Source organism: Anarrhichthys ocellatus, unplaced genomic scaffold, assembly GCF_004355925.1.
Source record: "Anarrhichthys ocellatus isolate YVR2014 unplaced genomic scaffold, GSC_Weel_1.0 scaffold118, whole genome shotgun sequence".
NCBI lineage: Eukaryota > Metazoa > Chordata > Actinopteri > Perciformes > Anarhichadidae > Anarrhichthys > Anarrhichthys ocellatus.
The window spans coordinates 507572-524961 of NW_022280148.1; the positions used below are offsets into that span (position 1 = coordinate 507572).

The 17390-nt window shown below is 43.2% G+C and overlaps 1 protein-coding gene across 8 annotated transcripts in view; it reads left to right on the top strand.

The window, feature by feature from the left end:
* Positions 1–17390, top strand: part of osbpl8 (oxysterol binding protein-like 8) — an 86655-nt gene that overhangs the window by 38557 nt on the left and 30708 nt on the right. For 3 of the 8 annotated variants that reach the window (XM_031876884.1, XM_031876886.1, XM_031876885.1), the window contains exons 3-4: positions 354–390; positions 1455–1625. In XM_031876884.1, the coding sequence (XP_031732744.1) occupies positions 354–390; positions 1455–1625 (208 nt within the window). Of the gene's footprint in view, positions 1–353; positions 391–1454; positions 1626–10329; positions 10714–17390 lie in introns of those variants that run through there. The other 5 variants (XM_031876889.1, XM_031876891.1, XM_031876887.1 and 2 more) reach the window with 3 other exon arrangements.

Sequence of the window (17390 nt, forward strand, 5' to 3'; positions counted from 1 at the left end):
TTTTTTTTTTTTTTTTTTTTTTTTTTTTTTTTTTTTTTTTTTTTTTTCGTCCTGTGTGGCTGCGGCGTCTCCTGCTGCTCCCGTTGCTGATGCCACCCACAACCGTCCATCCTGACGCACGCAATCCTGCCACTGCCAACATCTGGTCAACATGATGGATGCCCCCCCATTCTTGCCTTCCCTCCCATTCTTTAATCTTTATCCAAAATCTCCAACACACTTTTTCAATCCCTTTCTCTTTCTGTTCCTTGCTCTCTCTCTCTGTGTTCCCTGATCATCACCTCTTTTCTTTTTCTTTTTTTCCCATCCCTCTTGTGCTTTTCTCTTTCGTTCTCCACTCTTTCCCCTCCTAGCACCATGCAGAGTTAAGAGAGCACCATGCCACCTCCGGTAAGCCAGTGACCTTTCAGAGGAAGGGCTAAGGGCAGGGCACACAGTCAGGGGAAGGGTCAGCGTGGGTATTTAGGTGTAGATAAAACATGAAGGGAGTGTGTGTGTTTTTTAATGAAGGCGAAGAGCTAATATAAACGCACCCATTTGACACAATCTCCTCTGACAAATGCTCTTTCAAATGTTTATTTTTCCCTGGTTTTTGTGTACTTAAACTGGTCTCAGGCTCCTAACAGTTTTCTTGATTGCTCTGCTAGTGCTTAAGTTTATCCAACCTCATTAATAAACCATTAACTGCAGATTGTCATGTAGCAGCATTTGCATGCAGTCTCTTTGACATTAACTTAGCTCTGGGCTTTCTTTGCACATGCAGATTTTTTAAGTTGTATAAGCCACCTATTTCCTTTTATTCCACATTCTTACCACTTGGTTTCTCACTGCTGTTGTGGAGGTTCAAAACCTTTAACCAACCATGCCTTGTGGGAAGACTGTGGAGTAGCTCAGCTAATTTGAACAAATATGTATAAATTATTTCATGATTTAATTATATCCACAGTTTCTGTCATTCCAATAGGCAGTTATGGGAAAGCCAAGAAGTTCCATGTCAAAAACATTCCCATATCTGTTGGTTAGTTTTCATACTCGCGCTGTGTTGAGCTTTGTATGGAGTGCTGTTAGAAACTACCGTATATTAAAATCATGCAGCATCTCCGTTAAGCAGGGATGAATCTCTTGTTTTAATTTATACATTTATTTTTGTCTTCTGCCAACCACAATGAGCTTCAGAGGGAACAGCTAGCCTGCTCGCTTCATTAGCACCAGGTAAACAAGGTGGAGCAATAAGGGACACGCACACATATCGAGCCGATCAGCGCTCATGAAATCGAAAGTTACACACGATATTAAAAATGTGTTATGAAACAGAGGGCCGCACCTAGCAGATGCTTCACAGGAGGGCTGTCTGTGGATGTTCTCTGATGTGAAGTAAGAAGGCAAACATGTCTGATCTCTCCTCTCATGTCCCTCCCTTTACCCCCCCCCCCCCCCGGCTGCCTCGTCTGCAGCTGCCGTAGTGTGCGGTGATGACACCGTCCTTCTGACACCAGGCAGGATGAGCCAGCGCCAGGGTAAGGACCGGGACAAGGAGAGGGAGAAGGAGGCGGGCCTCCAAACGCCCAACAGGGAGCTCGTTGCCAGCCCCTCCAGCCTCAGCCCGGGGATCAGTTACAGCCACGGTAAGATGCGCCATTCACCGCAAGCAGGCAATTTCCCGGCTTAAACTTGTCTTATAGGTCAGCTTTGGTTTGTGCAGTATTACACTGAGCTCCATGGATTATTTTTGGATGAAAATATACTCGCAGCTTAACACCTTTTCCTTTTTATGACGTCATATAATACATAAATGACTTCTTCAACTCTTTTAAGCTTTTTATGACCTGCACTCACACCACATTCTAATTCAGGAAGATAAAAATAGCTTATTTAAAAGAAAGAGAAACAAAGTATTATGACAAAAACTGCTACTGTAAATTCAGAAATACAAGTGGCCAGGGTCTTTATTTACTTCAAGTATAAAAACTATTTCTTATTTATTAATACAGATGGACCTGTGTTCTAATTTCCCGTTTTGTGAGCATATTGTACCATATTTCAGTATGATGTCTCTTAGTATCACCTCATGTGCTCCGATAAGCCAAATTAATTTTCTGTTGTTCACTGTACAAACTCAGTACTTCTTCCATGTTTACCTGTCATCTTGGTAAATAGAGCACAATATTAATTTCTACAGCAATGTTTTACATAACTACAATAACTTAGTTGTACAGTTGAATAAATCCAGCTCTTCCTGCATAGGTTTCATAGTGGAATAACAACTTTTGTCCTCCGCTCATAAGTTATAACACATACACTTCCTCAATGCAGGTCATTCAGCGGTTTTGTTGCTTTAAAAGAGAGTAATCCCTCCCTTACTTGTGATGTCTTCCTCACGTGACAGATTTGCATGGGATCTCCAACATTCACATTTTCTGGTGTTGCTAGTTCTGTGTGATGAGCCTGAAGGCCGAAGTCCAGTTCCTCTGCAGCAAATGTCCTGATAAAACACATGAATGTGACTTGCACTTGACATTGGACATTTGCAGCCCCCGGGACAGTGGTCAGTGTTATGTGTAGGCTGTACCTTTCCCAGACTCTCCTGCTGGAGAAACTATCACTCGGGCTCTCGATGAGTCCGTCTACTGATGCACTGCCACAAACCTGCAGGGTGATCAGGTTTATATCCTCTCTTCGTTGTTTACACCTCGCGAGTCTGTGTGTCATCGTGGCAAAATGTCTTCCTAGAGACACCAACTGTAGCGGGAACCACCACATCGGAGGTATTGAGTACGTTGCAGGTGTTTGTGTGTCTGTCTGTCCGTGGCAGGGCTCCATGATGAGCTCCTCACCGAAGATTTTAGGCAGAAACTTCACCAACACATTCATATTTTTTTCCAATCTTAACAGTATGACTGACAAATGCCTTGGTAATACATAGACAATTTACAATAACAATAAATAACAATGTGTTCTTTAAAAGGAAAAGTCACAAAGTGAATTAGTACTTTAAGAGAAAAAATACATTGCTTTTTAAACATAGAAGGGGGTAGGAAGTGTGGACCCCCCCCCCACACACACACACACACACACACACACACACACACACACTTTGTGCCCCTGGCCCGAATCCCGATGTTCTCTAGTTTTTGCTGCCTTTGTCATTCTATGACAGCAAATGTTTTACACACAGTAGATCACATAGGATCACTATAGCGGCTGTGTATGACCTATATGCCTAAACTCCAGATCCAGGTCAGACCCCTCATCATCGGACTCTTGTCTTTGCACAATAGATCCGTTGGAAAACGCCGTCAGATTCTGGCTGCATTGCTGTAAACCGTCTACTGGTTTCTATTGACGGCTCATGAGAGTCACACTACAGGGCCTCCGATTAGGAACAGATCAAATGGAGGATGCATAACCGTCTAGAAATAAGCTCACAGGTAGATCCGGCCAGGGTCTTACATCACCCCTCGTCTCACTGCTTGGACTTTGTTCTTGTGTCACGGCGCCCTCTTGTGGATTCTCTGCTGTGGTTAGTGAACTGCAAGATTTTGATGGACATTTTCTTTGTATCTGTTTTGTTCAGAGGTTCATTTGGTCAGGTATTTTTTTTTGTTATGACAGCGCTGCAAAAATGGGAAATTAAAAAATATATATACTCTAGTGGCGAGGCGAGATGCCTCAAGACTCAACAACGTTTTTTTTTTTTTTCAACCGAGTAGATTTGAATAACTTTGTTTGGCTTGTTGTTGTCTGGTAGTTTTGAGCCAGATAAAAGGGCATCTCACCAGATCCATATTCTGCCAGCATCCCAGATCACATGTGAAAGCTGTGTGGGCTTGTCTTCACTGCTAGATTTGATGAACAAATGGATTGCTGCTGGGTTGCACTTCCACTATTTCAAATCTCAAACTGCAAATGTGTTGCCTTTCACATTTGGTTGTTGAATTTGTAGGGTCACAGCTCAAAGATGATTGTGGAGAGCGAGAGGGAGAGAGAGAGGGAGGGAGGGAGAGAGAGAGAGAGAGAATAATAATGTGGGAAAAGAGCAATGACATGCAGAAAACAGTCCATCCGGGAAACGAACCTGAGACTCGCTGCTCATGACATTTAAGATCATGTCGTATGCGCTCTCAGCAATCGGCTGTAGCTTCACGCCACTGCATGAATAAATTTGATGTAACTTTTAAGAGAGCTGTAAACCTAAATCCAACCACAAGAGGGAGTGAGCATAACAGGAATAAATACACATCCCTCTTTCTTGACCTCCACACAAAATAACACACATTATATCCATCACATGTAGGCATGTTAGATGTATGTGCACACAACAATGTTAGTCATTTGCGTTAGCTTCTATTAAAGCTTTTTAACTGATGCCCAGCTTCTGTCATTGTTGTTTGTATATTTGTCAAGAGGAAGACTTCATGCACTTCACAACAAACATAGTAGTTGAAGTCCCCCTTTGTGCAGGTGTCCTACATCTGTTCTGCACTCAGTTTTGTCCAGTTGACTCATATTAGTACAATGAAAGAAAAAAACCTCTTTGGCCACTAGTCTTATTCAGCAGATCTACAAGCGGACGTGGCCTTTGTCTGTCCATCAACATCACCTTCTAAGCAGTACTGCATCCGTGAAGCACGAGTCGGCAAAACAGCATGGAAGCTTCTTTTTTTCATCCTCATCTCCCTGCAGCACAAAATGTGTATCTATGACAACGGATTTCCCTTCTGCTAGCCGTAGGTCCTACGTCAAAGTGATGACAGTGTATGCCTTGATTATTTTTTCTGGACCAATGTTTGAAGATACTGTCTTTTTTTTTTTCCTAAATGACTGATGTTTAAGTTTTCATCTTTACTCCAGAGTCAGAGGGTGATGACTGTTATTTCTGATTTGAGAAGTAGGTCGGACGAGTAACGTGTGAAGATGGATTATGACGATAGTTACGTCAGTCACTTCACCAATTTTTGACTATTTTGTGTACATCTATTAAATACAATCGATTGAAAAAAGAAATTTTGCGACAAAATACGTAAAAACACCAAGTGGTTAATACGTTTGCAAGGCACTGAAAGAAACTAAGGACCGAATCTCTGGCAAACACAACATCTAAAGTAATGCTTTTGTGGGATTCTTTGTGGAGGATCTCAGTTTTACAAACCTGGCGATCAATTAGTCGACAATCATATGAGTGTTATTAGACCACGAATTTCTTTGGTTGAGGACAGCCATCGCCCGGTATTTCCAATATTTCGGCGAAGTCCAATGTTATCCCCTGATGTGAATTTATCACAGATATATCATACATAGAGATGTTGCATATATTACACATATATATTTACATATAAGATGTTGTACATGTCACCCAATTAGTAACAAGCGAGCAAAGCAAAGTATGTTTTTTCAACCCTTCAAATGTCTCGTCGGTACATATATTTGTCACAACTCTTTAATTATTATTTTTTTCCCCAATCAAATATCACTGACCTAAAAAATATTTTGTCTATCTATTGGTCACACTCTAATAGAAAGTTATGTAAGATGTTGATATTATTTGTTTATAATTCAGACTACTTTCATAATGGAGCTGGAGTGGCGAGTGTTTGTCACATCCTCACGTACGCACAGACTTACTCTGGTGTCCGTAGTTTGGCTGCCAAGTGAGCCATTCTTTTCCATTATGACTCACTGAGAACCAAAAATAGACCCAGGAGGTTGTTTGACAAGGCTCCCTCAATCCGCTTTGGCGCTGCTCTCGCTTTGACCGCCTCTCGCTGACTGGCTGTCGTCTTCCCCGGTAAACGGGAGAGTCTACCTGTGCTGCAGAGCGAGGCCGCGGTGGCTGGGGGGGGCACCATGTAGTGAAGATAATAAGATAGTGAGAGAACCGAGAAAGAGATTTAAAAAACGAAGAAATTAAGAATATATTTGAATGGAAGTTAGTTGATCGGAAACGTGAGGTGGGGGCGCAAGAGCGAGAGAGCAGGTGGGGTCAGCATGGATTTAGACTCAGCCTCATGGATTATGCCCTGTCAGACGGGGTTAACCACAGCCAAGGGGGCTGGTCTTATCCACACTAACCAATCCGTTCCTTCTCCCGCTCACACTCTCATCCAATGAGCGCCTCAGCCCTGCGAGGCCTGAGCACTAAGAGGCACAAGGCTTGACAGCCGAGACGTGAATAAGGAAGAGTCCGTGGAAGTACAGGAGGACAGGACGAAGCGATGGAGAATATCCCGGCCTCGGGGCCTGAGCTCTGCCCGGACGACCGAAGGCTTGCCTGCACTGACACGACCTGGATCTAAAGCGGGAGGGGATCCTAGCATGATTTGGGCGATTTGGGTCCTGTCGACACTTGACCTTTGCAAACTTTTTTTCTATGTTTTAGCCTGAAGGAAAGCAAGGTACAGTGTGAAGTAGTGCCAACTGACAGGGGAGTGCTTGTTAGCGCTTGACGTCTGTGTTGTCCCAGTTCTACCTGCTCACGTGGAATCCCCCTCCCTGTGATGATTTCGGTATGTATGAAATGTCTATGTGAGGTGGCTCTCGTGAGGATAGAACAAAGATCACACCAAGGTGAAATGGCTTTTACTGACAAAATGTGGAGAGAAACTAGACCCTTGATCGTTGTATTCTTCAAAGTGTCTGTTTCTTACAGTGAGATTAGGAGGAGAGGACTACAGCAGGAGATACCTGTAGGCTAGTGTTCAAAAAGCCTCTTTGTTGAGAAGCTAATCCCAGGCTTACAGGGTCCCCTTGTTGCATTTATGTAAGACAAGATATGTTTGTTTGCATGTGACTGCAGTGTGTGTATTACTGTATGGCTGTATGGTATCGAATGGATTGCAGCTCTTGAGTTACTGTGTCATAGTTTGTCTGCATTGCAGTCACGGTTTTTCATGGTTTCTCATGAACTCCTTTAAAAAATGTCTCGTGATTTGTGCATCCACTTGGACTCTAGGGTGAACTAATTTGACAGAATTTGTTGGCCAAAGGTCACCTGTGTCCATAACTCAAGAATTCATATGCTAACTATGCTGATTTCAGCAATGGAAGCGCACACTGTAAATAGTAGGTTGGTAGTTGGAAATTTCACCTGTGAAAATTGTGACCTCCGAGTTGTCTGGAACGCAGCAATAGGCACAGCAGTGCTTTGAAGCTACAGCAGTATGCTAGCATACATTCAAGGATTATGCTAACATACTGATGTTTAGCAGGTTTTCCATGTTTGCCATCTTAGTTTAGCTTGGTAGCGTGGTAAGATTTGCTAGTTAGCACTAAACAAATAGGTTTTGAATTGAATTGTTTTGAATAAAATATTTATTTTCATTTTTCACTTTCATATATATTTTGATATTTGAGGTCTTATATTTTTCACTTTCAGATTTTATATTTTCAGTTTCAAATCTTTTTTTTTCACTTGCAGATAGTTTTTTTTTCAATTCAGACTTGGGGGCGTGCCATCAACTGAGAGGGGTGTGTAATCATGATTGACAGCATAACAAAGAAGGCTGAGTAACTTCCTCAACCACGTTGCCTTTAGGCAACATAGGCACCGCGAGAATTATGATTCAACACTTTCTATACACCCTATTCACGTGAATGCAGTGGGGGGAAAAACTGTGAGAACTGGAGCAGGTAGACGGGTCGCACCAGTAACTTCATCAGGCCAGTCACGCCAAAGAGCTAAAAAACAACGCTCACATTTGGACGCCTAGTGGTTTTGCACGTCCCTGTGACGGGAATGCTTTTAAGACAAAGGTGGATGGAATTCGAAAATTAGTTGTAAGAGTGCATGAAATGATTTATTGGTGCCAGGAGTTCAGAAGATCTGTATCCATAGGACGGCACAAGTGGACAAAACGTTTGTTTACACGAGGATAAAGCCATGCTTGACTGTGGATTAGGTCTATTTGTTCAGTCAGTGAATGTGGTGCGGTGTAAGATTTGCTTGACCAGAAATAACTTGAAAAGTTATCCAGATGATGACTATACTTAGCCAATGTTTCTCAAGTGCCTCTCAAATGCCATTGGAGCAGCAGAAATGGGCTTTTCCTCTGCAAGCAGGTTAATGAGGTCTGGGATCTGAATTATACATACTGAACATCATAATTACCTGTGTTAATTAAAGCACATTGGAGTCATGCAGGCGGAGCCGCACATTCATCAGTTTTAAGATTCGTCAGTTGGCTCTGGGACAGTTGGCTCCAGAGAGGATCACACCGTTTACTTCTCCAAGCTGTCTTGGATGGAACGTCCCCACGAACAGTTGGTAGCATGGTTCGGTGTCGTGCGTCTTTCAACATGCTAAAATGAAAGCGTAAAACAGTCCAAGTCCGCTGAAAGGAAGATTAAGATGTTGGTAATATGAGGAAGGATCAACAGTAGATTGGGTTCTTAAAGATAAGGCCCAGTTCCAGCCAAGGCAATTCATTTCTGCAGAGATACAGTAACCGCTGGTGCCCTTGCAGAAAGAATTATCTTTCACAGCCTTCATTACAGCAACCAGACAGCTTTTCCCGGTTTGAGATCTAAAACGGCACATGGCTACTTACAGCATGCAAAAGGGCTCAATTTCTCATCGACATATGAAAAAAAGCTCCAAGTATAAAGCTTTTCCTCTGGTCTGAGCCACATTTTTTCCGCGAAAATGCAGCTGGATTGGCACCACCGAGATAACATTTCTCTGAGTCCCAAGTGGGCCACAGATATCTGCCAACAAAAACAATTATGTCTACTCGGTCACACACAAAGCATCTGCTCTCTGCACTATTTAACTGCAGAAGCACATGCTTCAATGCAGCACTCAGTGACCAGTGCTCACCACACGGAGCCTTCGTGTCTCCTCAGCTGTCAAAGCTGAATATAGTAAATGGGAAGTATGACGACGTAAGGAGAATGTGATGATATTCCCCTTGAATTAGAATTTTGATTGATTGGTTAACGTCTGTGGAATATAGTGGGGTCAACAGAGCACTGGTGTGATCTTCTGTCCTCAATAGAGCCAATGTTTTGTGATTCAATATTGTGTGGGTGGGTGTGTGGGTGCGTGTGCGCGCGCAGTCTGACGCATAGCAGACACAGTTCACAAGCTGCATAACCTGAGCGATGAAGAGAATAGTGGGATTAGGAGGAGGGTCAGTGTCCTAAAGGGACATTTCACGGCTATTAACGTGGCTGTTCATTAGCACCTCGTGGTTTGTAAGGCCGTTAACACAACAACCCCTTTCGCGCCTTTCATATTGATGGAGAAATCAGCGCCCCTCTGTACAGACAGAGCCTTAAACCACAGTGCCTTAATGTACCAGTATGTATTTCACAGTGGGAAACCAGCCTGACTGTTTGCCAGACTTTAAGCTTGGTCCATTTACAGACTACAAGCTTGATAAAGTTACAAACAATAAGTAAATTAAAAAGGCAATTATATAATGTAAAAAAACCTGTGGATTCAAATTAATGAAGAGTGTGACTTTCTTTTGCTATAAGTGGTTGAAAGCTATGTTTGAGTAAACGAGATAAAGGATTCTGATTTGATAAGCATAGTTCCAACTATTCATCAGTGGCCCCTCTGTTGTCACGCAAACCGCACCTCTTCCGAACTGGCAGCAAAAACAAACCTTCAATGGTGAAACTCTCTCCATGTGAATGACTGGATTTGGCGGCCAACTGGATCCAAATATTATTTTTTGCAGGTCTGCTTTTCTACTCCCAGTGGACCTGCTGTCACCTCCCTTAGCTGGCAGCACTGATGCTGCTGTTTGGGCCAGTCTGTCCGTCAGCCACACGGGCTGCTACCTTTCTACGTCAGCCACTAGCTGGAAGGCAGCACCGCCGGTAGCAGCTTGAGCTCATGCATCTTCTTGTTGCATCGACTCCTCACCAAACAAATCTCTTAAGACTCCCGACAAGCGACATGGTGATGTTAACTTCTGTCAACCAAATCCTCCTGTGTTTTTTTTGCCATCATCCACTAATTTCATAAGAGTGAATGGAGAGATTACATCTGACTACAGGTGTTGTAGACCCCAGTGAATAATCCATTGAAATAAGTCGGGAAGCGGTGAAGTGTCCCTTTGAATCTTAAGTCCTTGAATGGAAAAAATAAAAAATGTAGCGAGAGATTGAGCAGCAAAGAGAGATGAGATGTGGAGCATAGGGGACTTTTTTCAAGATTCAGCTCTCCTACCCATCCAGAAGAGAGGGAGTAGGAGGGGCTCAGCTTATTTGTTATTAAGTACTTACAGGCTGCTGCTTTCGGAGACGCTCACAGAGCAGAGAGAGAGTGAGTGAGTGTGCAAGGGAGAAAGGGAGCAGTCTGCTGAAGGAAGCGTAGAGGAAAGCAGCATACTGCATTTGTTTTGTGTCTGAGCTACTCTGTGTCTGTGTGTGTGTGTGTGTGTGTGTGTGTGTGTTTTGGTTGGTTTATCCGCTTGGTTCACTAGCTGCGTGGGACAGATCGGACTGTTTCCCCGACCCCCCTCGACCTTCCACCCCCAGGTTTCCTCGGGGTTCCCCCGTCCCTCCCTCCCTTCCTTGCACACGCCGAGGGAGAGGGAGCTCCCGCCAGCCCCATGATGATGAAGGAGGAGGGCCTGCTGAGTCGCCGCCGTTTCTCCACGTGTGGCGGTACAGCGTCGCTCCGACCCCCGCACCCGGACGGACGCAAACTCATCCGCAATGCCTCCTTCGGGGGCTATAACGAGCTGTCGCCCATCTCGCTGCCAGGTGGGTGTATGATGGCGTGGAGACTGTTTTTTTTGCCGGGAAAGGCCCATTAGTAGACCCTGTAGTTTCACGTCGTTATTGACTAGTTCCTCTGTAGTAGTGGATGTAGATGTACTTGTTTGGACTGACGGGCTGTGACGAAGGTGTGTCAAATAGTTATCCACTGTGTGTGCTCTTCAGGTGTAGTGTTGACTGTCAGAAGCTTGTATTAGACACTTGATAGAGTATCTATTGCTATTCTGATCAATATACTGCAAGCTGGTTTTGACTGATTTGTGTCGGCTCATCCTTGGGTTTCAGAGAATGGATGCAGACTTGAGGTTGCGATCAAGTTTCTGCAACAAAACGCACATTGTTCATGTCAGCAGAGAGAAAGGAACCTAGAAAAGTGTACAGTTAAATGCATTACTGCCATGAACACCGTCAAGGGGCAACTTTCTCCTACTGTACGTGTTCTGTTTTTTACAAATACAATGCAACCATTTCTTACTGCTAAACACAAATGGAAGTAACTGCAGAATATGAATTTAAAGTCAAATTTAAATTTGAAGTACAACAATACTGCAGCTACTTTGCACAATCTAAAAGAGGATGAAATCGTTGTGGACATATTTGTGGAAACTGCGTCTAAGCTTCAAGCCTCCGGGTGGGAGTTTCTCACGGCAGCTGGTGACATTTGAAGGCTGGCCTCTCTAGGAGATGAGCCGTCAACTTCAATATGGTATATTCTACAAACACAAGACCTCAACCATGATTCAAGACATCTGCTCCAACATTTTGCTGCTGTCGAGTACGTTTTCCACCTGGAAAAGGTCAGCTAGTTAGCCCAGTTTGTTCATATCAGCACTGATTCCCACTTTTCCTTCAGGTTATTTCAACACCTGCTGAATCATCTGCAGCTGTAGTCAAAGATAACAAAGGAGGGGCTGTAGTCTGCATAAGCCGTTTCACTGCCATGGTTCCAGATAGTATGGTGACAACAAATGACCGGATTGTCAAAACTCGCAGCAACCGGGTTGTTTTGTCACTTTAACCTCCGTACAGACAAAAGCATGGAGTACTAAAACCACTGGGACACTAAGCAACGGCTCACAACACCGCTCCACAGCCTGTGAACAGCCTGTCTGTGGATGTTGGAGTGATATTAACTACTTTTAGTGTCGCCCCTCCCCCAAAAAAAACAAACAAATATTGCAGCAATCAAAATGAAGCACTGACATTGTTACTCGGATTCCAAAAACTTCAGCCAAAAAGGTACAAAAGTCAGAACAAACACAGAGGATATATGTACTGCCAACATACTGTATCTGTTGCATCGAAAGGTACATATACATTTCTTTGAAGACTGTTGCTTGGTCATAGCTGTGAGGTGCTTGATCTTACTTGTGGAGAACACAGATAACTACTTGGCGGCTGCTGCACTTCAAACAGGCCGGCGCAGACTGATGAATGAGGGTGGCTCAGGCCTCCACTCAGCTGGCTTGTTTTTACTCAGGTTCCAACGATACCTCTATGAGAGTGCAGCGATAATCCTTTTATGTTTTTTAGAAGCACACCAAATCCCCCTGAACCTCTAGGATTAATTTGTTCATTTGTAAAATGGCCTCCTCTTGTGATCTTCTCACCGTTTGTCCTGGAGTCAGACAGCTGGCAGCCCCCGGAGCTTTGAGAGGGTGGATGTTCTGTTCCACCCGACTGTTTTTTAACCTTTCATCAGTCCAGGAAAGACTGACTGTGCACAAACACCGCCACACTTTAGTGCAGTAATTCAGATTTGCGCGACCTAGTACAACCTCAGTCAGATAAGTGCCTTGCCTAAGGGCGTCTGAACAGCAGTTGTCGAGGGAGCGGAGTTTGTTCGTCACCGTCTTTCTCTCCTCCGACCTTTCCGCGTCCCGGGATTCAAGCTTGTGACCTTTTGGCCACAAGCCCGCTTCTCTGTCTTTCCTCTAAACTAGCACCACGGCTCAGCAATACAAATAACATGAGCCGCGAGACATTGTCTGAGTCATGTTGTTTTCCTCACAGTCAGCTCCCGGCCTCAGCTCCATTAATCCTCATTTTGGACGTTCCGCTAACAGGCACCGGCTTTTAGAGAGACTGCAGGAGAGAGCTGGTGCATGCGGGTTGCCCTTACTCATTTTCGGTTTGTTGTTTTGTTGTTGTTTTTTCTTCTCTTCATTTTTACGTCTTTCTCCCATCGTTTCCGCAGTGGAGTCTGCCTACTCTTGTGTTGCTTTTACACATTCAGTATCTGTACTCGTTGTGGTTGTGTCTCATAGAAAACTGCCTCGCGTGGATGGTTGAGCGGTTGATGCCTTTTTGGTCGTACGCTGGCAATATGTGTGGCATCAAAAGCTCTTCTTTGTGGTTATGCTTGCCTGTCAACTAATTGTCTCGAGTCATTTAACTTCCAATTGTGATTTTACTGGGTTTCTTTTCCATTTTTCATAACTAGGGAAGATACAATGCCTTCAAACCATCTGCCGTCTGGTTGATAGTTATGATAGATTTCGGTTTCTATCGAGTGCATTTGATGGAAACCAACACTCTGACTCTCTTTTGGCTTTTATAAAAGAGTATCAAAGTTCACTACTAGACTTCAATACAATCAGACTTCTTTTAGCAGCCAGAGGATTCGCCCCCTGATGGACATTAGAGAGAATGCAAGTTTAGGTTTCTTATGGATTGACTTCACTTTTTAGAACCAGAGGTTGCCACCTGGATTTGATACATTTGACAGTTCTTGCTCTTTTCCTGGTATCTTTTTCTTAGCAAAACATATCAGTTTGACTCTCCCAAGCCTTCTTTTAAAGATCAAAAGATGGGTCGTGGCCTACAGTCTTTACCAAGGCCAAGGAACAGGCCAGGCATCTGGCAGTGCACACAAACTCAACCTCGGTGGACTATATTTAGAACACCAACACAAAACAGCAGCCATGGTAATGCAACCTGCCTAATGCCCCCACTCTCATCCAGACACATCCTGTTTGAAATATCACCCCCCTCCAAACCAAGAGATAATGTGCTTTTGTTTCCTCAAGCCTCCCGTGTGCAGACAGGATAAAAGTACAGCCCTTTTAATGTGGATTGGGCCGCTTCATCTCTGGTGGTGTAATGTTTGTTTGTGCAATACTCTGACAGGCTGCATAAGAAACAGGGTTGGAGCACAGGAACACGGCCTGGAGATTCAAGTGAATAAGGGCTTGGGTTCAGCTGTGAAATTTTGATTCCCCCACAAACTACCGTGATAACCCACAAATACACTTAATCCCAAAGTAACTTTGTCGTTCACGTGTGCAATTACTTTCTCATATTGTGGACGCACCCTGTCATGTAGAACGAGCACTCTCTGACGTGTTGTTTACCGTTGCTTCCTCGGTAGCCTGGGACTAACAAGGAGGGAAATTGATTTGGAGGTTGAAAACGGGCCCTTTTATAAAGCTAATAAGAGAGTGGAGAAAAAGCTGTACCATTGTGGTCGATAATTAGATGCAATCATGGCTCGTCTTGAGGTCAGCATGACTTGGCAAACTGCAAGTTGGAATGTTCAGTGGAGTCTCTGACCATGACGATAATGTGAGATAAGATTAGTGAGATAAGGTTTTTGATTACCAGCAGGAAGTGGTGCACTTACAGTAGCAAAGAACAGAAATGTGCTTTAGGTCCAATAAGAGGTTTATATATTAAGGATATTAAAGTTCCCCCAATTTCAAAAATGTCTCTGTGGCTCTGGAGGAGCTTTTTGACCCTGTTGATGTCACCAGGGTCGGACAGTGCACATTTATAACAGGAAGCATGCGTTAGAATCAACAGGTGTGGAGCTTGAAAGACACATATGTTTAATATGATAGGGTCAATGAAAAGTGACTGAGTTGCATTATGGGAAGTGTAGGACCCAGCATTTTTGGAGCTGGAGACTTTTATTTCAGGATATCTCGGCCTCTTCCACTTTGATACTAACCACTCTTTTTACAATCAGTTTCTAACAAGACCCTCAACCTAATGGAAGTGCCATGCTGAGTCGCTAGAGTACCCATTTCCTCTACCCCTGCTGTAGAAAGTGACTGTATCCTTGATGCTGAGCCGCACTGCAGAGGTTTGATATTTGAAACAGATTTCTTTCATTCTGGGTCCATTCAAAATTGTCTGGGGGAACTATTTAGCTTTAAACTTGCTTTTTTTGGTGCCTCATCCTCTTATCCTACATTCAGTCTGAGCAGCAAAATCATTGAATTGTGTCAGCCAAGCAGGTCATTCCACACAAGAATAAAGGAAGCCTGCTTTGAGTTGTTAACTGTACTTTGATTATACTAGACAGGTTTGTACTTCTACTGTATTACATTACATAAAGGGATTCACAGTTTGATTTATGCTACTAATTGGATACTCATGTAAAATGGGAAAATCTTTATCGCTGAAACATTCCAGATGGTATCTCTCTTTCCTTCTGATGGACCAGCCATCTTTCAGTTCTCATGATTTCTGAGCCAAAGAAGTGTAGCCACCGTTACCATGGCAAGTCCTCAGTAAAAACAACCCTCTGAAATTGATGTATTCAGAAGAGTAACTGGACTGACAGATTCTCCCTTCATTTTATGTTCTCAGGTGACCTGTTGCTATGGTAGCCTTCACATGTCCCAGAAAATATAGCAGCATCATTGAGAGTTCCGCATTGCTTTTGAGCCATGGTTTATTACAGGAAGATGTAAGCATCGTGTTTTACACAGCTGCATTGCTTCTGTCTTTGAATCAGTCTAGTTTTTGCCTTTAGTGAACATGGTTGAATCTGTGATGTGGTAGAATCTAAGATACCGGTTTGAGCTCTCCAAAAGGAGATAATGTGCTGGTTTTGCAGCGTCAGTGTTGTGTTGTGTCAGTGCTGAATGTCTAAAATATCACAACTGCAGATGGCGGGTTCCAAAAGGGGTGTTTTCAGGTGGAAGTGACATTGAGTCGTGATTATCTCAGTGTTGCCTTGTTGTTGCTGTGATTATCTCGGCGGAGGTACAAACTGATACCTCCACGTTCATTCTTATTGCTACTTACAGCTCGTCTGAGCAACATATTTCATCTTCATATGATTAAGAATCAAATAAAAACGTATTGCCATTTTTGAGCCTCGATAGAACGTTGATGTCCTGTAATGAAAATACAAGAAACCTATTTAGAAAAGCTTTATCGAGGAATGACTTGCGTGATCGCCTCTGTTTTTGTGTCTCTAGTCCAAGGCATATTAATGCTTCGGGCGACTGTATTCATTTTGTGAGGCACAGCATTGAAGTAGAACTAGAGTCATTGTAGCAGCACACAGCTCCCTTCTCTCCCTCTATTTCCCCTTCTCTCTACTGTCTATGATCTTTCTCTGCAGTGGGACGTGAGCTTTCAGCTACACACACACACACTCCCTGACATTGGTTCACATGAGGAAAGGGTTCAGATTTAGCTGATCTACACACTGAATGTACTGAAATAAGACAAGAAACATGGGGACGCTAAAGACTTAATTTAAACAGTTAAAACTTATTTTACTTTGATCCACTGAAATAATGTTCACTGAGTAAACATGCATAGACTTGTTTAATCCTTTGCTCTTTAGTTATCCAAATGTTGTATCCTTCACTTTACATCTGGCTTTTCCGAGTATTTTGTTGTGTGAGGGTTGGAATAGACTGGATAATTACTGGAAACGGTCTTATTCTTCTGCCACACTTTGTGAATTATGTTGCAAAGTGGGTGTATTTGCAGTTTTTAACACAACAACAGTTGTGTGGCAGAGCTCTGACCATCTCACATAAATAATACTGCTCACTTAAGATTGTTAATTGTGGATAGGAGTGGCAGGTCTATGCTAAAAAAGGTTAAATGTCACATCAAAGGTCAATCTTGAATGCCCAAGTTACTTAAATGACAAGCAGTTGGCAAACAAACTACACTGAAGAATCATAGCATGCTCAAGCACTTTGTGAAATTCACACCAGTGAAACCCGCTCTACCTTAAATCTCCTGCTGGTTTTTACACATAGATTTCTTCCCTGCTCTGCCATTGTCCTACAGGAAGAAAAGCTTTTGCAATATTTAGCAGAAGCCCTCGGGACAAAGCCCTTTTCTAAGCCTGACCATTGTCCTTCACATTTAGCATAATCCCAAAAAATTAACAAAAAGGTTTTTGTGGGTTTATTAGGATTAAAATTACACATGAAAGATGCCTCATACCCGTGCATCATTTTGGAAGCTAATGTTTTCTAGTATTGATAGAAAGGTTTAGTTGGAGAGTGTCCTTCCAAAGAGAGGTGCCTAAAAAGACTAGTTGCACATTTCAACAAATGACTGTCTAAGACGTGTTTGAGAGGCCAGAATTGTATCCACATTTCCTTTCTTATTTTAGACGTACTGATGAATTTGTGGGGGAGTTTTCACCCAAAATGGAAATGCTTTGGAAGCTCCACTTTCTGCTTTATTATTTCACTTTTCATTACGTCACCTAGCCATACTTGTTCAGCAAGCCACCTCGAGCTTTATGTCCAACTCCTCATGCTGCTGTAAAATATTTCTGTTTGCAACAAGACGGTGTGCTTGTTGTGCCATGCAACACATGTTAGTTTTAATGGAGTGGAGGAGTGGCATCTTAAAGTGTCTCAAATTGAAATGGGACATCTCGTCACATTGTATATGTA